Source organism: Bombina bombina, chromosome 2, assembly GCF_027579735.1.
Source record: "Bombina bombina isolate aBomBom1 chromosome 2, aBomBom1.pri, whole genome shotgun sequence".
Taxonomy (NCBI): Eukaryota; Metazoa; Chordata; class Amphibia; order Anura; family Bombinatoridae; genus Bombina; species Bombina bombina.
This window is the reverse complement of record NC_069500.1, coordinates 827,330,693-827,354,488: the sequence shown is the minus strand read 5'-3', so window position 1 is coordinate 827,354,488 and position 23,796 is coordinate 827,330,693. Positions and strand designations below refer to the sequence as shown.

Genomic DNA, 23,796 nt, shown 5'->3' with positions numbered 1-23,796 from the left:
AACCATGAACTTGAAGAAACAACACAAGTCGATTCGTATGAGATTCTTCGAAAATGAGAAGACTGAGCAAGTACCAAGATATCGTCCAAATAAGGAAATACCAAAACCCTGTTCTCTGATTACAGAAAGAAGGGCACCGAGAACCTTTGAAAAAAATTCTTGGAACTGAGGCTAGGCCAAACGGTAGAGCCACAAAACTGGTAATGCTTGTCTAAAAAGAGAATCTCAGACACTAAAAGTGATCTGGATGAATCGGAATATGCAGATACACATCCTGTAAATCTATTGTAGACATATAATGCCCTTGCTAAACAAAAGGCAGGATAGTCCTACAGTAACCATCTTGAATGTTGGTATCCTAACATAACGATTCAATAATGATAGATCCGGAACTGGTCTGAAGGAATTGACCTTCTTTGGTACAATGAAGAGATAAAATAAAACCCCAGCCCCTGTTCCAGAACTGGAACTGGCATAATTACTCCAGCCAACTCTAGATCTGAAACACATTTCAGAAATGCTGAGCCTTTGCTGTGTTAACTGGGACACGGGAAAGAAAAAAAATCTCTTAGCAGGAGGCCTTAACTGAAGCCAATTCTGTACCTTTCTGAAACAATGTTCTGAAACCAGAGATTGAGAACGGAATTGATCCAAATTTCTTTGAAGAAAACGTAATCTGCCCCATACCAGCTGAGCTGGAATAAGGGCCGCACCTTCATAGGTACTTAGGAACTGGCTATAGGTTTCTATAAGGCTTGGATATATTCCAAACTGGAAATAGTTTCCAAACTGATACCGCTCCTGAGGATGAAGGATCAGGCTTTTGTTCCTTGTTGTGAGGAAAGGAACAAAAATGATTATTTACCCTGGAAAGAAAGGGAAAGCAAAGTTGACTTAGAAGACATATCAGCATTCCAAGTTTAATCCATAAAGCTTTTCTAGCTAAAATAGCTAGAGACATATACCTGACATCAACTCTAATGATATCAAAAGATGGTATCACCAATAAAATTATTAGCATGTTATAGAATAATAATAATGCTATAAAATTATGATCTGTTACTTGTTGCGCTAAAGCTTCTAACCAAAAAGTTGAAGCTGCAGCAACATCCGCTAAAAATATAGCAGGTCTAAGAAGATTACCTGAACATAAGTAAGCTTTTCTTAGAAAGGATTCAATTTTCCTATCTAAAGGATCCTTAAATGAAGTACTATCTGCCGTAGGAATAGTAATACATTAGCAGGAGTAGAGACAGCCCCATAACCTTAGGGATTTTTGTCCCAAAAAACTCTAATCTGTCAGATGGCACAGGATATAATTGCTTAAAACGTCTAGAAGGAGTAAATAAATTACCCAAATTATTCCATTCCCTGGAATTACTTCAGAAATAGCATCAGGGAGATTAAACACTTCTGGAATAACTACAGGATATTTAAAAACCTTATTTAAACGTTTACATTTAGTATCAAGAGGACCAGAATCCTCTATTTCTAATGCAAATAATACTTCTTTAAGTAAAGAACGAATAAATTCCATCTTGAACAAATACAAAGATTTATCAGCATCAACCTCTGAGACAGAAACCTCTGAACCAGAAGAACCATTATCAGTATCAGAATGATGATGTTCATTTAAAAATTCATCTGAAAAAAGTGAAGTTTTAAAAGACTTTTATGTATACTAGAAGGAGAAATAACAGACATAGCCTTCTTAATGGATTTAAAAAAAATAAAATCTCTTATGTTATCAGGAACACTCTGAAAATTAGATGTTGACGGAACAGCAACAGGTAATGTAACAGTACTAAAGGAAATTTTATCTGCATTAAATAAGTTTGACATGACATGCAATACAAACAACAGCTGGAGAAACAGATACCAAAAGTTTATAGCAGATACACTTAGCTTGGTAGCTCCATCACTGGGCAGTGATTTTCCTGAAGTATCTTCTGACTCAGTTGCAACGTGGAACATCTTGCAATATGTAAAAGAAAAAAACAACATATAAAGCAAAATTGATCAAATTCCTTAAATGACAGTTTCAGGAAATATGAAAAAAAATGCCAGTGAACAAGCTTCTAGCAACCAGAAGCAATAAATAATGAGACTTAAATAATGTGGAGACAAAAATGACGCCCATATTTTTTAGCGCCAAAAAAGACGACCACATTATTTGGCGCCAAAAATGACGCCACATCCGGAACGCCGACATTTTTGACGCAAAAAAAACGTCAAAAAATGACGCAACTTCCGGCGACACGTATGACGCCGGAAACAGAAAAAAAAATTTGCGCAAAAAAAGTCCGCGCAAAGAATGACGCAATAAAATGAAGCATTTTCTGCCCCCGCGAGCCTAACAGCCCACAGGGAAAAAGTCAAATTTTTTAAGGTAAGAAAAAATGAATGAAACAAATGCATTTATCCCAAATATGAAACTGACTGTCTGAAAAATAAGGAATGTTGAACATTCTGAGTCAAGGCAAATAAATGTTTGAATACATATATTTAGAACTTTATAAACAAAGTGCCCAACCATAGCTTAGAGTGTCACAGAAAATAAGATTTACTTACCCCAGGACACTCATCTACATGTTTGTAGAAAGCCAAACCAGTACTGAAACGAGAATCAGCAGAGGTAATGGTATATATAAGAGTATATCGTCGATCTGAAAAGGGAGGTAAGAGATGAATCTCTACGACCGATAACAGAGAACCTATGAAAAAGACCCCGTAGAAGGAGATCACTGCATTCAAATAGGCAATACTCTCCTCACATCCCTCTGACATTCACTGCACGCTGAGAGGAAAACCGGGCTCCAACTTGCTGCGGAGCGCATATCAACGTAGAATCTAGCACAAACTTACTTCACCACCTCCATCGGAGGCAAAGTTTGTAAAACTGAATTGTGGGTGTGGTGAGGGGTGTATTTATAGGCATTTTAAGGTTTGGGAAACTTTGCCCCTCCTGGTAGGAATGTATATCCCATACGTCACTAGCTCATGGACTCTTGCTAATTACATGAAAGAAATATATATATATATATATATATATATATATATATATATATATATATATATATATAGCAAAAAGAGTCAGTTGCACTCTCACAAACAGTTCTCCAAGGGCCAGGGTGCTAGAGTAGTTGAAATGTAGCAAAACAGGAAACAGCACTCTCTGGACTTAAGTAAAAAACAAGTAGTTTATTCAGTAACGTTTCGGGGAATGCTCCCCTTCATCAGACGATGAAGGGGAGCATTCCCCGAAACGTTACTGAATAAACTACTTGTTTTTTACTTAAGTCCAGAGAGTGCTGTTTCCTGTTTTGCTATATATATATATATATATATATATATATATATATATATATATATATATATATATATATATATATATATATATATATATATATAGGCTTGCACTCACTGGATTTGTGAAAAATGGTGCTTTTATATGCACATCGAAAAATCTGTGACGTTTCGGGGATCAATCACCCCTTCATCAGACCCTATTGTCAAAAGTTCATGTGGTAGGGAATTTAGTAAACCGATAAATAATAGTTACAAATATATCAACTTGAATGTTTCTATTTCGAAAATTGCATAAATCGAATATTACATTTAAAGAGAGCATTAGAAATAATATTACAAATATATAGATTCAAATTTTCTAATTCGAATATTGCATAATTTGAATCGAATTCAAACAATTCAAATCAAATATTACATTTAAAGAAAGCCTTAGAAATACTATTACATAAAACGAATGTTAGAATGTTGTGCAAATGTGTTAAAATTCGTTTGAATTTTCGAATGGGGAAAAACATTCACCCATCTATACTGATTAGTAGCGCAATGTACTATATTAACCTGAGGTCCTTCCTGTGAGATAATCCAGTATACATTGATCTTGTAGTTATATTTGCTTTCTGCAATAATCTAATGTCATCAAAGTTACAAATACTTTTTTATAAACCCCCTTGTGTACATTAGATTGGGATGGTCTGAGAGAAACCTTTGCTACCAACTTGGACTGCTCCACTTTGCTAGCCAAAATGTAAACTGATTGTAGCAGTCCTCCTATATGGTGGGTGAATCTTTTTAGTTATTATGTAAGATAAACTTTAAACACAAAATGACAGACCTTTTAATGTTTCCCTGTTGATACAATTCCATTAAAGGGGTAACCATATACCATCCTCCCAGTGCCGTGCTAGCATACAGAAAACTGTCAGATGACTAGCACGACTATTTGTTTAGCACCTGTTATTTTAGAAACTCATCACTGACTATTAACTATTTTTTCTATGTTATAGTAAAGTATACATCTTTTAAGCTGTCATATTATAATGCTTTGTACGTTAACTGAAAGTTTAATTGCTAGGTACTGATGCCTGTATTGTTTTTTTTATAAACCTCAATAAAAATTATATTTAAAAAAAAAAAGTAAATTATAAATGTGTTTAAAATTGAATGCTCTACCTGAATCATGAAAGAAAAAAAAAAGTTTGGGTTTCATGTCCCTTTAAACTCTCATATCTGGAATTCAGGAAATTTCCGTCAAACCTCATTTAAAGGGATATGAAACCTAACATTTTTCTTTCATGATTCAGATAGAAAATACAATTTTAAACAACTTTCCAATTTACTTCAATCATTTAATTTGCTTCCTTCTCTTGTTATCCTTTGCTGAAAGGTTTACCTAGGCAAGCTCAGGAGCAGCAGAGAACCTAGGTTCTAGCGGTTGATTGGTGGCTGTATATATATATATCTATCTCGATTGTGATTGGCTCACCAATGTGTTCAGTTAGAAACCATTAGTGCATTGCTGCTCCTTCAACAAATGATACCAAGAGAATGAAACAAATTAGATAATAGAAGTAAATTAGAAAGTTGTTTAAAATTGTATCCTCTATCTGAATCACGAAAGAAAAAGTTTGGGTTTCATGTCCCTTTAAGATCTGATCTGAAATATGACAGTGAATCACAAATGGAGATGTGTGCTTAAAGCCCTGTACCTGCTTGTTGATCTGGCACTGCAACTGCATGATCTTTATCTCTAGACCTTTATTTAGCTGTTGATATCTCTGGACAGAGCGTGCCTCCAGTTTTAGCTGATGAAGCACTCTCCGTGCGCACACTCTTCGCCAGCAACATTGAAGGTACAAGGTGGCAGACCGTATTTGTGCAAATCGTCTTCGTGCCAACCAGCCACGGATCTGTGTCTGGAGTAGCACTGCCTTGCATTCCTGGACCATCTGAGGGGGGGGGGGGGGAATAAAACACACAAGGAAACCAAACAAATTACAATTTAAAAGATTATTATTACTCAATGGGCAAATAAATGAGAAAGGTTTACATTGTACTTTTACCATCATATTAAACCAATGTAAATGTCCGTGACAGTGGAATAATGAAAGTGAGGTAAATAAATAGGCAATGGGAGCAGTAATTCAGTGTACATTTTCTTATGGGAGAACATATTTAACTATCTGAGGATAAAAACAAAATGTATGCATACCTAATAAATTAATTTCATTCATGAAGGTTGAGAGTCCACAAGTAAACACATGTAAGAATATTCCCTTTCTTACCACTAGGAGGAGGCAAAAGACACCCCAACACACCAGAGCTTCAAATCCCACCCATTTCCCCCTGATCATCAGTCATACATATAGCCAAGTAGATGAGGAAAAAAGAAAAAATGGAAGAGATTGAAAGATCCTTTAAATTACAAGAAGGAGAAACTGGACAAAAACTTGTATAATTCTGATCAGAGCCTAAACAAAGGTATGAAATAAGGAATGTTAGTAATTTTGTTATGAAACAAAACAGAAGAACTCTTGGAATTCTAAAAGATTGAGAATGACTAATAGGACTGTTTTCCTAGCCTGAATCAGGGTATCAATAATCTGGTCAAAAAAAACCTCCCTGAGACAGAATTAAGCTTTAAAATTTCAATGCCGTCAAATTCAGAGTTTTGAGATCTTGGTAAATGAAAGATGAGGGAAAAGATCCTCTCTCAGAGAAAGCCTGCGAGGCTGGCATGACGACATCTAAAACAGATTTTCAAACTAAATTCTGCATGCACCCCCCCCCCCCCAGAGCAATTAGAATTGCTGAGGCTTATTCCTGCTTGATTCTGGCTATCACTTTGGATAGCAACACAAATGAAGGGAAAATGTAGATCTTAATAAATGATCATGGGACCTCTAGCAGACTCTCCAGAGGGTCCCGAGACCTGGCACAATACTGAGCCAGTTTGTGATTCAAATGATAAACCATACAATATCTCTCTAGAAAACCCCAATGTCTCTGAATTTGGTCGAAAACTTCCTGATTCAGAGACGAATACCCTTGGATGGAGAGACTGGCGAGAAAGTCTGCCTCCCAATTATTCACACCAAGAATGTGGATGGCAGAAATCCTGCAATAATGTAATTTTGCCAAAATGATGATGCCGGACACTTCCCTAATTGATAAGGAACTGCATGTTCCTCCCTGATGATTGACATAAGCCACTACCATAACGTTGACTGATGATTGACATAAGCCACTACCATAACGTTGACTGACAGAAACAAATTAGTGTCCAAGGTCAGGTCAACTCTGAAGAGCCGTAAAGTTTGCATGTTCCAGAATATTTATTGGTAACCGCGCCAAACTCCCTGTGCTCTCGGAAACCCCCGGACTGCAACCAAACCGGCTGGCATTTGTGGAGATAACAATCCACACTGGTCAAAGAAAGGAGGCTCCTTGAACCAAGGACTGGTGAGTCTGCCAACAAGTCAAAAACTGTCTGTCTTGTGATCTAACAAAATCCTCTGAGACAGATCCTCATGGTCCCCATTCCATTGATGCAGCATTTGCAATTAGAGGGCCTGAAAATGAAATCTGGCAAATGAAACTGCATTTGAGGCAGACACCATGAGACCCACAACTTCCATCCACTGAGCAACGAAAGGGAGAGTATTCAGCTGCAGAAGGGCACAGGCCTGTTGCAGTGTTAGCCTGCGCTGATCTGTCAGAGAAAAAAACAATCAAGGAATAGATTATGAACACCCCCCCACACACAAAAAAAAAAAAAAAGGACACGTAGGTCAGAGAAGTTAATGAGCATTTTGGAAGATTTATCTTCCAACTGTGTCTTGGAAGCAAATGAAGAACCACCTGAGTGTGGAACACAGCCATATTATAAGAAAGAACCTGAACCAGACTGCTGTTCAAGTAAGAAAACTAAATAAATTCCTACACCTAATGTAGCATTCTGTGCATTAATTTGAATCATGTCAACTGCTGCATCACAAAGGCATTTGCTGTTCTCAGGAGAGTAATACATTCCTGAATCTCATCCAGAGTGAGATCACCGGAAACAAATTCTGAAAGATTATAACACCAAACAGCAGTGGCAGCAGTGACAAGGGCTTCACTGACTACAGGTCTAAACATAAAACCTGCAAGTTTAAAGGATCACCTATGAAAACCAAGTTTTCGATAAAAAGGATCCCTAAAAGATGAACTAACCTCTAAAAAAAAATAGTGGTATGCCTGGCCAAAGTGAGAATAGCGGTGTCTATCTTTGGAACAATTTCCCAGATCTCTGTATTAACAAAAAGGAGAGGGATCTTCTATTCCCTAGAAATAATTTGTACAAAGTGAATCAGGCATGGGAGAAGCAGAAGATTACTTAGTAGCTGCCTTAGAAAAGGTATAAATCATTGGGGGGGCATGTCTAGGCAGTGGCCATGTTAGGTCACAATATCTGCGGCTCTAAATACGATCTCTATAACCCGCCAGTTACCAAGCCCATCCTGCTAGCTACTTAAAAATAACCTTCAGACTTACTCGGCTCAAGGAGTGCTGAGTTAAATGATATAAGACTTGCAGGATTTATGAATACCAGACCCAGAGCTGGACCGTTGAGACCTCAGGTGGCGGCCTCACCACGAGGATCCACCTCCCCCCAGTACATGGGGTACAGCAGTTGTGTTTAGACTGCCCTTTCTTAACCCTAAGGGGGAACCTCTAATCATAATAAGGTGCTAACTCAAAAGGCAAACTTATTGCAGTAACTACACCCAATTCATAGAGAGCAAATGGAATCGGTTATTAGATGGGAAGCACAGATGCACCGGATCATACGGGATCACTTCCGAAGATTAGAGAGATATCTATGTGGCATGATCCATAATGGGCAGCCGCAGACCGAGTTACACCAGACACCCCCTGAATACACTCTGGGAAATCAAGATCGCAACTTTGGCCCTGGCTTGGTCGGGAGGGCATGTTGGGGGGCTGCCCCCTTGGCTGTAGCACAGTTCCCAGTAAAACCGGATTGTGGACAGACTTTGTCTAGCTGCATTCCTGCATTTGGTAGGTCCTGAGATCCCTAGAGGTATATTTAACATAGTGCGAGCGGACATGATACAATATAGCGTATGATGTCCGCCGCACATCGATAAATGCCAGCAGCATACCCTGTCAGCATTTATTGCACCAGCAGTTATTGTGAACTGCTGGTGCAATGCCGCCCCCTGCAGATTCGCGGCCAATCGGCCGCTAGCAGGAGGTGTCAATCAACCCGATCGTGTCCTTCATTTACCTGATCTAGGGTTTATGTGTACCTGTTAACCTCCTCTCTTTCAGATCATTTGTCTGGGGCCTGCTTGCCCCAACCTTGCACTACTGTAATGGGACCTGTGTGTCCCTATTTACCTAAAAACTCATACGCCTAGACTTAGAGTTCTGCATTAGCCATCAAAACCAGCGTTAGGGGGTCCTAACGCTGGTTTTGGCCTACCGCTGGTATTTAGAGTCTTGTAGGTAAGGGTCTGACGCTCACTTTCCAGCCGCGACTTTTCCATACCGCAGATCCCCTTACGTCAATTGCGTATCCTATCTTTTCAATGGGATCTTTCTAACGCCGGTATTTAGAGTCTTGGCTGAAGTGAGCGTTAGAAATCTAACGACAAGACTCCAGCCGCAGAAAAAAGCCAGGAGTTAAGAGCTTTCTGGGCTAATGCTGGTTCATAAAGCTCTTAACTACTGTGGTCTAAAGTACACTAACACCCATAAACTACCTATGTACCCCTAAACCGAGGCCCCCCCACATCACCGCCACTCTATTAAATTTTTTTAACCCCTAATCTGCCGACCGCACACCGCCGCAACCTACATTATCCCTATGTACCCCTAATCTGCTGCCCCTAACATCGCCGACCCCTACATAATATTTATTACCCCTAATCTGCCCCCCCCAACATCACCACTACCTACCTACAATTATTAACCCCTAATCTGCCGACCGGACCTCACCGCTACTATAATAAATGTATTAACCCCTAAGCAGCCTCAAAAACCCTATAATAAATAGTATTAACCCCTAATCTGCCCTCCCTAACATCGCCGACACCTAACTTCAAGTATTAACCCCTAATCTGCCGACCGGACCTCGCCGCTACTCTAATAAATGTATTAACGCCTAAAGCTAAGTCTAACCCTAACCCTAACACCCCCCTAAGTTAAATATAATTTAAATCTAACGAAATAAAATAAATCTTATTAAATAAATTATTCCTATTTAAATCTAAATACTTACCTGTAAAATAAACCCTAATATAGCTACAATATAAATAATAATTATATTGTAGCTATTTTAGGATTAATATTTATTTTACAGGCAACTTTGTATTTATTTTAACCAGGTACAATAGCTATTAAATAGTTAACTATTTAATAGTTACCTAGTTAAAATAATTACAAAATTACCTGTAAAATAAATCCTAACCTAAGATACAATTAAACCTAACACTACACTATAAATAAATTAATTAAATAAACTATCTACAATTATCTACAATTAAATCAACTAAACTAAATTACAAAAAAACAAACGCTAAATTACAAAAAATAAAAAAAGATTACAAGAATTTTAAACTAATTACACCTACTCTAAGCCCCCTAAAAAAATAAAGCCCCCGAAAATAAAAAAATGCCCTACCCTATTCTAAAATACATATTTTACAGCTCTTTTACCTTACCAGCCCTTAAAAGGGCCTTTTGCGTGGCATGCCCCAAAGAATTCTGCTCTTTTGCCTGTAAAAAAACATACAATACCCCCCCAACATTACAACCCACCACCCACATACCCCTAATCTAACCCAAACCCCCCTTAAAAAACCTAACACTAAGCCCCTGAAGATCTTCCTACCTTGTCTTCACCACGCCGGGTATCACCGATCCGTCCAGAAGAGGGTCCGAAGTCTTCATCCTATCCGGCAAGAAGAGGTCCAGAAGAGGCTCCGAAATCTTCATCCTATCCGGTAAGAAGAGGAGATCCGGACCGGCAAACATCTTCATCCAAGCGGCATCTTTTATCTTCTTCCATCCGGCGCGGAGCGGGACCACCTTGAAGCAGCCGACGCGGATCCATCCTCTTCTAACGACGTCCTAAGTCCGAATGAAGGTTCCTTTAAATGACGTCATCCAAGATGGCGTCCCTCGAATTCCGATTGGCTGATAGGATTCTATCAGCCAATCGGAATTAAGGTAGGAAAAATCTGATTGGCTGATTGAATCAGCCAATCAGATTCAAGTTCAATCGGATTGGCTGATCCAATCAGCCAATCAGATTGAGCTTGCATTCTATTGGCTGCGGCTCCTACCTGCCCCTACGAGACTAATCGTCAACTGATAAGATCGACTTCCCTAAGATCGCTTGTTCATATACCACAACACGCAATCTTAGGAGCCATGAGGAGGTGCGACCGGAACTCAGTCAAAAATAAACTGCGCAACTAAGCACGTGACATCAAGCCCCGCCCCTTGTTGGCATAAACACATAACACAAACCCCAGGAAAAAAAGAAAGAGCCGCCATGTACCAGAGCCCTGTACCCACACTCAAGCATTAAGCCTTGCAGTACAGAGTAATAAAACCGGACCCCTCGCGTCAGCCATCTCTATACTGTTTTACTGTGTCTTGACTAATAAACATAATAGAGTAAGCCCCAATAGCACAGGTAACCCCTGCGATGTCCCAGCGCTTCTAGGCTAAAACAAAGTGCCAGAGTGTCTCGAAGTTAAGCAGTATGTAAGCTCTCCCTTGTTAAATAGAACCCACATACTGTTCAATGTCAAAGGCAGATTACAGTCGACTGAGATACGCTGCATAGCCCCAGAATCAAAGACTGTCCTTACCTCCATGCTGAGGAACAGCACAATATTCTCATAGTGTCAACTCTTCCTCCTGAGGTCCTGTGAAGAAATAAGGGTCTTAGTTAAGCTCTCTAAGACCATCACCTCAGAGCAGCACCATAATGGGAAGCGCAGCAGGGTTAAAAACCCCACCAGTTCCCATAGCTGAAAAGCTATAACTGCAGAGGCTGCTCTTATATAAAATAGTACACTTTGGCATCATTTGAAAATAAAAAAACATAATTTATGTAAGAACTTACCTGATAAATTCATTTCTTTCATATTAGCAAGAGTCCATGAGCTAGTGACGTATGGGATATACATTCCTATCAGGAGGGGCAAAGTTTCCCAAACCTTAAAATGCCTATAAATACACCCCTCACCACACCCACAATTCAGTTTAACGAATAGCCAAGAAGTGGGGTGATAAGAAAGGAGTGAAAGCATCAAAAAATAAGGAATTGGAATAATTGTGCTTTACACAAAAAAATCATAACCACCACAAAAAGGGTGGGCCTCATGGACTCTTGCTAATATGAAAGAAATTAATTTATCAGGTAAGTTCTTACATAAATTATGTTTTCTTTCATGTAATTAGCAAGAGTCCATGAGCTAGTGACGTATGGGATAGCAGATACCCAAGATGTGGAACTTCCACGCAAGAGTCACTAGAGAGGGAGGGATAAAATAAAGACAGCCAATTCCGCTGAAAAATTAATCCACTACCCAAATCAAAAGTTTCAATTTTTATAATGAAAAAAACTGAAGTTATAGGCAGAAGAATCAAACTGAAACAGCTGCCTGAAGTACTATTCTACCAAAAACTGCTTCTGAAGAAGAGAAAACGTCAAAATGGTAGAATTTAGTAAAAGTATGCAAAGAAGACCAAGTCGTTGCTTTGCAAATCTGATCAACAGAAGCTTCATTCTTAAAAGTCCAGGAAGTAGAAACTGACCTAGTAGAATGAGCCGTAATCCTCTGAGGCGGGGATTAACCCGACTCCAAATAAGCAAGGTGAATCAAAAAGCTTTAACCAAGATGCCAAAGAAAACACAGAAACCTTCTGACCTTTCCTAAAACCAGAAAAGATAACAAATAGACTAGAAGTCTTTCTGAAATCTGAGTAGCTTCAACATAATTTCAAAACTCTTACCTCGTCCAAAGAATGTAAGAATCTCTCCAAAGAATTCTTAGTATTAGGACACAAGGAAGGGACAATAATTCCTCTACTAATGTTGTTAAAAATTCACAACTTTAGGTAAAAATTGAAAAGAAGACAGCAAAACCACCTTATCCTGATGAAAAATCAGAAAAAGGAGACTCACAAGAAAGAGCAGATAATTCAAAAACTGTTCTAGCTGAAGAGATGTCTAAAAGGAACAATACTTTCCATGAAAGTAATTTAAATGTCCAAAGAAAGCACATGCTCAAACGGAAGAGCCTGTAAAGCCCTCAGAACCAAATTAAGACTCCAAGGAGGAGAAATTGGCTTAAATGGCAGGCTTGATATGAACCCTGAACCCTTGATATGAAGCCTGAACAAAACAATGAATAACAGAAAGATTAGCAAATTTTTCTGTGAAAACAGCACAGAAAAAGCAGAGATTTGTCCTTGCAAGGAACTTGCAGACAAAAACCCTTATCTAAACCATCCTGAAGAAACTATAAAATCCTAGGAATTCTAAAAGAATGCCAAGAGAATTTATGAGAAGAGCATCAAGAGATGTAAATCTTTCAAACTCGATAATAAATCTTACTAGACACAGATTTATGAGCCTGCAACATAGTATTAATCACTGAGTCAGAGAAATTTCTAAGACTAAGTACTAAGCGTTAAAATCTCCATACCATCAAATTAATAATTTGAGTTCCTGATGGATAAAATGAATGTTAAGATATAAGGTCTGGCCTTAATGGAAGTAACCAAGATTGGCAACTGGACATCCGAACAAGAACCATATACCAAAACCTGTGTGGCCATGCTGGAGCCACCAGTAACACAAAAGATTGCTCCCTGATGATTTTGAAAATCACTCTAAAAAGAAGAACCAGAGGCGAAAAAATAGACAGATTGATAACTCCAAGGAAGTGTCAATGCATACACTGCTTCCGCCAGAGGATCCCCGGACCTGAATAGATCTGGGTAAAGAGACCATTCTCCCGGATGTAAAGCTTGATTGACAGAGATAATCCACTTCCCACACTTCCCAATTGTCTATACCTGGGAAATGGACCGCAGAAATTAGACAGGAGCTGGATTTAGCCCAAGCAAGTATCCGAGATACTTCTTTCACAGCCTAAGGACTGAGAGTCCCACCCCGATGATTGACATATGCCACAGTTGTGACATTGTCTGTCTGAAAAATAATAACGTCTCTTTCTTCAAAAAGAAGCCAAAACTGAAGAACTCTGAAAAATGCACGGAGTTCCAAAATATTGATGGGTAATCTCGCCTCCTGAGATTTCCAAACCCCTTGTGCTGACAGAGATCCCCAGACAGCCTCCCAACCTAAAAGACTCGCATCTGTAGTGATCATTGTCCAGGTTGAATTAACCGAAGAGACCCGTAGAACTATATGATGGTGATCTAACCACCAAATCAAAGATAGTTGAACATTGGGATTCAAAGATATAAAAAGTGATATCCTAGAATCCCTGCACCATTAATTCAGTATAAAAAACTGGAAAGGTTTCGTATGAAAATTAGCAAAGTGAATCAAATCCAATGCTGCAGCCATAGTACCTAAAACTTCCATGCATATAGCAAGTGAAGGAAATAATAGAGACTGAAGGTTCCGACAAACGGAACCGAATAAAATTGTCACTTGTCTGCTAGAGACAAAGACATTGATACAATCTATCTGGAAACCTAAAAAAAGGTGACCCTTGTCTGAGAAATCAAGGAGCTTTTGATAAAAAGATCCTCTAACTATGTCTTGAAGAAACAACAAAAGTTGAATCATATGAGATTCCGCAGAACGAAAAGACTGAGCCAGTACCACGAGACCGTCCAAATAAGGAAACACTGAGAACCTTGAAAAGATTCTTAGAGCTGTCGCTAGACTAGAAGGAAAAGCAACAAATTGGTAATGCTTGTCAAAAAAAAGAGAATCTCAGAAAATGAAAATAATCTGAATGAAAACAGAAAATGAAGATATGCATCTATTGTATCTATTGTAAACAAATAATGCCATTGCTGACCAAAAAGGCAGAATAGACCATATAAACACCATTCTAAAAGATGGTACACTTATGACAATTCAAAAAGATTTTCTATCTTTGGGATAATGAATAGTTTTGAATAAAACCCCCAAACCCTGTTCCTAAAAAGGAACTGGTATAAATACCCCAGAAAACTCCAGGTCTGAGCAGCGCCTTGAGCCCCAACGGGTGACCAGCCGCGATTCACAAGTACCCAATATATATAGGACTAAAACACACTTCAGGAAAGTGTGAGCCTTACTGGAATATGTTAGAGAAAAAAATACTTCTCACAGATGGTTTTACTCTGAATCCTATTCTGTATCCAAATCTAAGAAGTTTGGACCGAATTGAACCAAACAAATTTTTAAAAAAGTCTTCACCTGCCCCTTACCAGCTAAGCTGGAATAAGAACTGCACCTACATGCAAATTTGGGGAGCTGACTTTGATTTTTTAAGTGGCTTAAATTGAATGAAGAAAAACATAATTTATGTAAGAACTTACCTGATAAATTCATTTCTTTCATATTAGCAAGAGTCCATGAGCTAGTGACGTATGGGATATACATTCCTACCAGGAGGGGCAAAGTTTCCCAAACCTCAAAATGCCTATAAATACACCCCTCACCACACCCACAAATCAGTTTAACGTATAGCCAAGAAGTGGGGTGATAAGAAAAAAGTGCGAAAGCATAAAAAATAAGGAATTTGAATAATTGTGCTTTATACAAAAAAATCCTAACCACCACAAAAGGGTGGGCCTCATGGACTCTTGCTAATATGAAAGAAATTAATTTATCAGGTAAGTTCTTACATAAATTATGTTTTCTTTCATGTAATTAGCAAGAGTCCATGAGCTAGTGACGTATAGGATAATGACTACCCAAGATGTGGATCTTCCACGCAAGAGTCACTAGAGAGGGAGGGATAAAATAAAGACAGCCAATTCCGCTGAAAATAATCCACACCCAAAATAAAGTTTAAATCTTATAATGAAAAAAACTGAAATTATAAGCAGAAGAATCAAACTGAAACAGCTGCCTGAAGTACTTTTCTACCAAAAACTGCTTCAGAAGAAGAAAACACATCAAAATGGTAGAATTTAGTAAAAGTATGCAAAGAAGACCAAGTGGCTGCTTTGCAAATCTGATCAACTGAAGCTTCATTCCTATACGCCCAGGAAGTAGAAACTGACCTAGTAGAATGAGCTGTAATCCTTTGAGGCGGAGTTTTACCCGACTCGACATAGGCATGATGAAACAAAGATTTTAACCAAGATGCCAAAGAAATGGCAGAAGCCTTCTGACCTTTCCTAGAACGGGAAAAGATAACAAATAGACTAGAAGTCTTTCGGAAATCCTTAGTAGCTTCAACATAATATTTCAAAGCTCTAACTACATCCAAAGAATGCAACGAGTTTTCCTTAGAATTCTTAGGATTAGGACACAATGAAGGAACCACAATTTCTCTACTAATGTTGTTAGAATTCACAACCTTAGGTAAACATTTAAAAGAAGTTCGCAACACCGCCTTATCCTGATGAAAAATCAGAAAAGGAGACTCACAAGAAAGAGCAGATAATTCAGAAACTCTTCTAGCAGAAGAGATGGCCAAAAGAAACAAAACTTTCCAAGAAAGTAATTTAATGTCCAGCGAATGCATAGGATCAAACGGGGGAGCTTGAAGAGCCCCCAGAACCAAATTCAAACTCCAAGGAGGAGAGATTGACTTAATAACAGGTTTTATACGAGCCAAAGCTTGTACCAAACAATGAATATCAGGAAGACTAGCAATCTTTCTGTGAAAAAGAACAGAAAGAGCAGAGATTTGACCTTTCAAGGAACTTGCAGACAAACCTTATCCAAACCATCCTGAAGAAAACTGTAAAATTCTAGGAATTCTAAAAGAATGCCAAGAAAAATGATGAGAAAAACACCAAGAAATGAAAATCTTCCAGACTCGATAATATATCTTCCTAGATACAGTTTTACGAGCCTGTAACATAGTATTAATCACAGAGTCAGAGAAACCTCTATGATTGAGAATCAAGCGTTCAATCTCCATACCTTCAAATTTAAGGATTTGAGAACCTGATGGAAAAAAGGACCTTGCGATAGAAGGTCTGGTCTTAACGGAAGAGTCCACAGTTGGCAAGTGGCCATCCGGACAAGATCTGCATGCCAAAACCTGTGAGGCCATGCTGGAGCCACCAGCAGAATAAACGAACGTTCCTTTAGAATCTTGGAAAAAGAACTATAGGCGGAAAGATATAAGCAGGATGATACTTCCAAGGAAGTGACAATGCATCCACTGCTTCCGCCTGAGGATCCCTGGATCTGGACAGATACCTGGGAAGCTTCTTGTTTAGATGAGAAGCCATCAGATCTATTTCTGGAAGTCCCCATATTTGAACAAACTGAAGAAATACCTCTGGGTGAAGAAACCATTCGCCCGGATGTAGTGTTTGGCGACTGAGATAATCCGCTTCCCAATTGTCTATACCTGGGATATGAACCGCAGAAATTAGACAGGAGCTGGATTCCACCCATACAAGTATTCGAGAGACTTCTTTCATAGCCAGAGGACTGTGAGTTCCTCCTTGATGATTAACATATGCCACGGTTGTGACATCGTCCGTCTAGAAACAAATGAACGACTCTCTCTTTAGAAGAGGCCACGACTGAAGAGCTCTGAAAATTGCACAGAGTTCCAAAAATGTTGATTGGTAATCTCACCTCCTGAGATTCCCAAACCCCTTGTGCTGTCAGAAATCCCCATACAGCTCCCCAACCTGTCAGATTTGCATCTGTTGAGATCACAGTCTAGGTTGGAGGAACAAAAAGAAGCCCCCTGAACTAAACGATGGTGATCTGTCCACCACGTCAGAGAGTGACGAACAATCGGTTTTAAAGATATTAATTGAGATATCTTTGTATAATCCCTGCACCACTGGTTCAGCATACAGAGCTGAAGAGGTCGCATGTGAAAACGAGCAAAGGGAATTGCGTCCAATGCAGCAGTCATAAGACCTAGAATTTCCATGCATAAGGCTACCGAAGGGAATGATTGAGACTGAAGGTTTCGATAAGCTGAAACCAATTTCAGACGCCTCTTGTCCGTCAGAGACAGAATCAAGAACACTGAATCTATCGGGAAACCTAAAAAGGTTACCCTTGTCTGAGGAATCAAACGAACTTTTTGGTAAATTGATCCTCCAACCATGTTCTTGAAGAAACAACACTTATAAAAGACTGGAAAGGTTCTTTCTAGAGAAAATGAGCAAAGGGAATTGAATCCAATGCTGTGGCCATAAGACCTAAAACTTCTATGCATATATAGCAACTGAAGGAAATAATAGAGACTAAAGGTACCGATAGACGGAACCCAATAACATTATCCCTTGTCTGATAGAGACAAGGACAGTGACACAAACTATCTGGAAACCTAAAAAAGGTGACCCTTGTGTGAGGAATCAAGAGCTTTAGAAAAGAAGATCCTCTAACTATTTCCTGAAGAGCAAAGTGAATCATATGAGATTCCGCATCCTCAGAAAATAATCTGAATGAAAACAGAAAAATGAAAATATGCATTTATTGTATCTAATGAAAACAAATAATGCTATCAAAGACCATAAAAAGGCAAAATAGTTTGAATAAAACTCCAAAACCCGGTTCCTCAAAAGAAACTGGAAGAAATACCCCAGAAGATTCCAGGTCTGAGCAGCGCTTGAACCCCATGAGTGCCCAGCCATGCTTCAACAGTACCCAAAATATATAGGACAGAAACACAGTTAAAGAAAGTGTTAGCCTTGCTGGAATAAAATCAAAGAAATTTAGACAAAATAAATTTCAAAGAAGCCTTAACCTGCCCCTTACCAGCCAAGCTGGAATACGGCACGTACATCGCAAAATTAGGGAGCTGATTTCGAACTCCAATTATAGACATGTTACTTGGGAAAGAACTCAGGAATTCGTTCCTTAATAAGAACAACCAAACTAGTATAAGCTTAAAGTTTTAGTCTTAGAACTCAAACTTGAAGCCCAGAGTAACAGTTAAGAATTGAATCCAATTATAAAACAAATAATTGATTATCTTAGAACAAAGGAAATATGTATTTTTTTTTTTTTAAATCACAAAATTCTTCTAGCTAAAAAAGCTAAAGACATAGATTAACCCTCATTTGCGAAAATATTCAATAAAATGAAGACACAAATGAAATTATTAGCATGATAGTTCAGTTTAAAGGACCAGCCAATACAGTGGACTTGCATAATCAATAAATGAAAAACAACAAGACAAATGCAACAGCACCTAGTCTAGTAAATGTTGTCCCTTTAACAATGCTAAAATAAATCATAATCTGATACTTGATCTTAAAGTAAACAGAGAAAATGAAGCAATTGCAATATCCAAATAAATCACAGGACCAAGAAAAGTACCTGAAACTAAATAATTTTCCATAAATAAGATACAACTATCTAAAGGAAAACAAATACTATTTTGCTATAGAAACAATAGCATAATTAGTAGAATTAGAGATAGCCCCAATAAATTGGAGAACCCTCCAAATTGAGTTTAACTGCTGGCAAAGAATATAGTTTAAAACCTTTGAAGAAGGAATAAAAGAAAATTCTCAGCCTATTCCATTCCCTAGTATAGGGAATTGGAAAGAAAACCTCTAAAGAAATAAATAGGCAGAAATAATGTCAGCTAGTCTTAAAGAACTAGTTACCTTAATATCCAAAATAATCAACACCTTTTCAACAAAGAACAAATGTACTTTAATAATTGAAAAATAATAAAAAAAGTAGATTTGTTAGTGTCAATATCTGATGAAGAAAATTTCTGAAAAAAAAAACATCATCAGAGAAGGATAAATCAGTATGTTGTTGGTCATTTGAAACTTCAATAATTAAAAAAGAAGTGAAAAAGACCTAAAAATTTTATTAGAAGGCACGAAGTCAGACAAAGCCTTTAACATAGAATCAGAAAAATATTTCTTATAAGTCTTCTAAATATTTCTTGTAAGAAAAGAAAATATATAAAGCATAAATACTAATGGATTCCGCATGTAAAAGTATAACATAATATCTTATTACAAACCATAGCTAAAGATAAACATTTATAACATTTAAAATAAATGAACTTAGCTTTGGTAGAACTGAAACCCAGTTAAGCGTTTTTCCAAAAGTGGCTTCTGATTCAGAGTCCATTTGAGACATCTTGCAATATGTAATAGAAAAAACAACATATAAAGCAAAATTGATCAAATTCCTTAAATGACAGTTTCAGGAATGGGAAAAAAATGCCAATGAACAAGCTTCTAGCAACCAGAAGCAATTAATGAGACTTACATATTGTGGAGACAACAATGACGCTCAAATTTTTTAGCGCCAAAAAAGCCGCCCACATTATTTGGCGCCTAAATGCTTTTGGCGCCAAAAATGGCGCCACATCCGGTAACGCCGACATTTTATGGCGCAAAAACGTCAAAAAAATGACGCAACTTCCGGCGACACGTATGACGCCGGAAATGACAAGAAAATTTTTGTGCCAAGAAAGTCTGCGCCAAGAATGACGCAATAAAATGAAGCATTTTCAGCCCCCGCGAGCCTAACAGCCCACAGGAAAAAAAGTCAAATTTTAAGGTAAGAAAAAATTGAATTATTCATATGCATTATCCCAAATATGAAACTGACTGTCTGAAAATAAGGAACGTTGAACATCCTGAATCAAGGCAAATAAATGTTTAAACACATATATTTAGAACTTTATATAAAAGTGCCCAACCATAGCTTAGAGTGTCAAAGAAAATAAGACTTACTTACCCCAGGACACTCATCTACATGTAGTAGAAAGCCAAACCAGTACTGAAACGAGAATCAGTAGAGGTAATGGTATATATAAGAGTATATCGTCGATCTGAAAAGGGAGGTAAGAGATGAATCTCTATGACCGATAACAGAGAACCTATGAAATAGACCCCGTAGAAGGAGATCATTGAATTCAAAAAGGCAATACTCTCTTCACATCCCTCTGACATTCACTGCACGCTGAGAGGAAAACCGGGCTCCAACCTGCTGCGGAGCGCATATCAACGTAGAATCTAGCACAAACTTACTTCACCACCTCCACAGGAGGCAAAGTTTGTAAAACTGATTTGTGGGTGTGGTGAGGGGTGTATTTATAGGCATTTTGAGGTTTGGGAAACTTTGCCCCTCCTGGTAGGAATGTATATCCCATACGTCACTAGCTCATGGACTCTTGCTAATTACATGAAAGAAACTTCCAATTATAAACATGTTACTTGGGGAAGAATTTAGAATTCCGTTCCTTAGTAAGAAAAAAAAAAAGCTTAAAATTTAGCCTTAGAACTCAATCTTGAAGCCCAGAGTAACAGTTGAAGAATTGAATCCAATTGTGAACCAAATAATTGATTACCTTGGAAAAAAAGAAATATGGAATTTAGAAATCAAATTAGCATTCCAAGATTGAGATCATAAAGTTCTTCTAGCTAAAATAGCTAAAGACATAGATTAAACCTCATTTGCGAAAATATCAAAAAAATGACGACACAAATGAAATTATTAGCATGTTGATCAACTTAACAATGCTAAACAAATCATAATCCGATACTTGTTGCACTAAAGTATCCAACCAGAAAGTTGAAGCAGTTGCAACATCAGCCAAATAAATTACAGGTCTAAGAAAAGTACCTGAAAATAAATAATTTTCCTTAAATAAGATACAAGGAAAAAAATAAATACTATTTGCTATAGGAATAGTAGTATGTTAGCAAGAGTAGAGATAGTCCCATTAACTTGAGGGATCTTCCTCAAAACTTAAAACTAACTGCCGGCAAAGGATACAATTTAAAAACCTTAAAGAAGGAATAAAAGAAGTTCCCGGCCTATTCCATTCCCTAGTATCAGGAACTGGAAAAAAACCTCTGAAGAAACCACAGAAGGTTAATAAGCAGAATTTAAATGTTAGCTAGTCTTAATCAAAAGAACTAGTTACTTCAATATCCAAAATAATCAACACCTTTTCAACAAAAACGAATGTACTCTAAAAATAAAAAAGTAGATTTGTTAGTGTCAATATCTGATGAAGAATATTCTGAATGAGAAAAAACACCATCAGAGAAGGATAATTCAGTATGTCGTTGGTCATTTGAAACTTCATCAACTAAATGAGAAGTTTAAAAAAGACCTAAAAATTTTATTAGAAGGCGGGATAGCAGACAAAGCCTTTATACTAGAATCAGAAAAATATTCTTATAAATTCCTAAGTATATCTTGTACATAAGATGTAAAAAGAATAGCAATAGATAATGCATAAATACTAATGGACTGCATGTAAAAGTTTATCATAAAAACTTATTACAAACCATAGCTAAATATAAACATTCATAACATTAAAATAAATGAACTTAGCTTTGGTAGGACTGATATCAGTCATCAGGAATCCCTCAGTATTTTCTGATACAGGAACAGCTTTTGAAATATCTTGCAATATGTAATAGAAAAAAAACAACATATAAAGCAAAATTATCAAATTCCTTAAATGACAGTTTCAGGAATGGGAAACAATGCAAAACAAACAAGCCTCTAGCAACCAGAAGCAACAAAAAAGTGAGACTGAAATAATGTGAAAAAAACTGGCGCCAAGTATGACGCCCACATTTTTTGGCGCCAAGTATGACGCCCATATTTTTTGGCGCCAAAAATGACACCCACATTTTTTGGCGCAAAAAAACGTCTAACACACATGCGTCAAAAAATGACGCAACCATGTGCAAACTTCCGGCGTCAACTATGGCGCCGGAAATGATGACATTTTGCGCCAAAAAAGTTCGCGCCAAGAATGACGCAATAAATTGAAGCATTTTCTGCCCCCGTGAGCCTAACAGCCCGCAAGGAAAAAAGTCAATTTTTGAAGGTAAAATTTTTTTTTTATTCATATGCATTTTCCCAAAAATAATGAAACTGACAGTCTGAAAGAAGGAATACTGATTATCCTGAATCATGGCAAATATAAGTTTAAAACATATATTTAGAACTTTACATATAAAGTGCCCAACCATAGCTTTGAGTGTCATAAATAGAAAAAAGATTTACTTACCCCAAGACACTCATCTACATATAGTAGATAGCCAAACCAGTACTGAAACGAGAATCAGTAGAGGTAATGGTATATAAGAGTATATCGTCGATCTGAAAAGGGAGGTAGGAGAAGAAATCTCTACGACCGATAACAGAGAACCTATGAAATAGATCCCCTAGAGGAAGACCATTGTATTCAAATAGGCAATACTCTCTTCACATCCCTCTGACATTCACTGCACTCTGAGGGGAAAACCGGGCTTCAGCCTGCTGCGAAGCGCATATCAACGTAGAATCTAGCAAACTAGGAATTCTGAAAGAACGTCAGAAAAAAACATGAACCATACATCAAGAAAGAAGTCTTCCGGACCTTATACATTTTCCTAGTTACAGGCATAAATTAAGGTTTCAGACACTGAATCCGAGAAACCTTTATGTCTAAGGACAAACTGTTCAATTTCCATGCCATCAAGTTCAGAGACTTGAGATCTGGATGGAAAAACCTACCTTGAGACAGAAGGTCTGACCTTAGAGGAAGACATCTGAAACAAATCCGCATATGAATTTCTGCGAGGCCAAGCTGGGGAAATCAGGATTACTGATTATTTCTCTAGTCCTATCTTGGAGATTACTCTGGGTACCAGTGGCAGTGGTGGAAACAGATAAGCGAGTTGAAATAACCAAGGAGATACTAGAGCAAACACTAACTCTTCTTGAGGAACATTGGATCTCGCAAAGTACCTGGGAAGTTTGTTGTTCAAATGGGAAGCCGTCCTATCGATCTCTGGGAGACTCCAAAGATCCACAATCGGATTGAACACATCCTGGTGAAGAGACAACTCCCCTGGATGTAGAGATTGTCGACTGAGAAAGTCCGCTTCCCAGTTGCTCACCCCTGGAATATGAATCGCAGAGTTTAGACAGGAATAGGTTTCTGCCCATTAGAGAATTCAAGACACTTCCTTCATGGCTAGGGAACTGTAAGAACCCCCTGATGGTTGGCATAAGCCTTTGCTGTGACATTGTCTCTCTGAAAATGGAGATGATATTCTCTTTTCAATAGAGGCCTGAAAATAGCACAGTACATTGATTGGAGTCTCTGAGAGCCCAGGGAGTTTGGGATTCTTGAGAGGTGAGGTTACCAAACAGCTTCCCAATCTGAGAGACTTGCATCTTTATTGATCACAGTACAGGTAGGACAAGCAAAAGATGCCCCGTGAATAATAAACTTATGATCCAGGCACAAAGTCAGAGACTGACTTGTACTGGGATCCATAAATATCTTTTGAGACGGTTGA

The 23,796-nt window shown here is 38.0% G+C and overlaps 1 protein-coding gene across 1 annotated transcript in view; it reads right to left on the bottom strand.

Moving 5' to 3' along the window:
* Positions 1-23,796, bottom strand: part of LOC128647322 (unconventional myosin-Vb-like) — a 338,426-nt gene that overhangs the window by 105,775 nt on the left and 208,855 nt on the right. Inside the window, exons 21-22 of the mRNA XM_053700105.1 lie at positions 18,061-18,078; positions 5,016-5,237 (exon numbers count right to left, since the gene is read on the bottom strand). Of these exons, the coding sequence (XP_053556080.1) occupies positions 5,016-5,237; positions 18,061-18,078 (240 nt within the window). The remainder of the gene's footprint in view (positions 1-5,015; positions 5,238-18,060; positions 18,079-23,796) is intronic.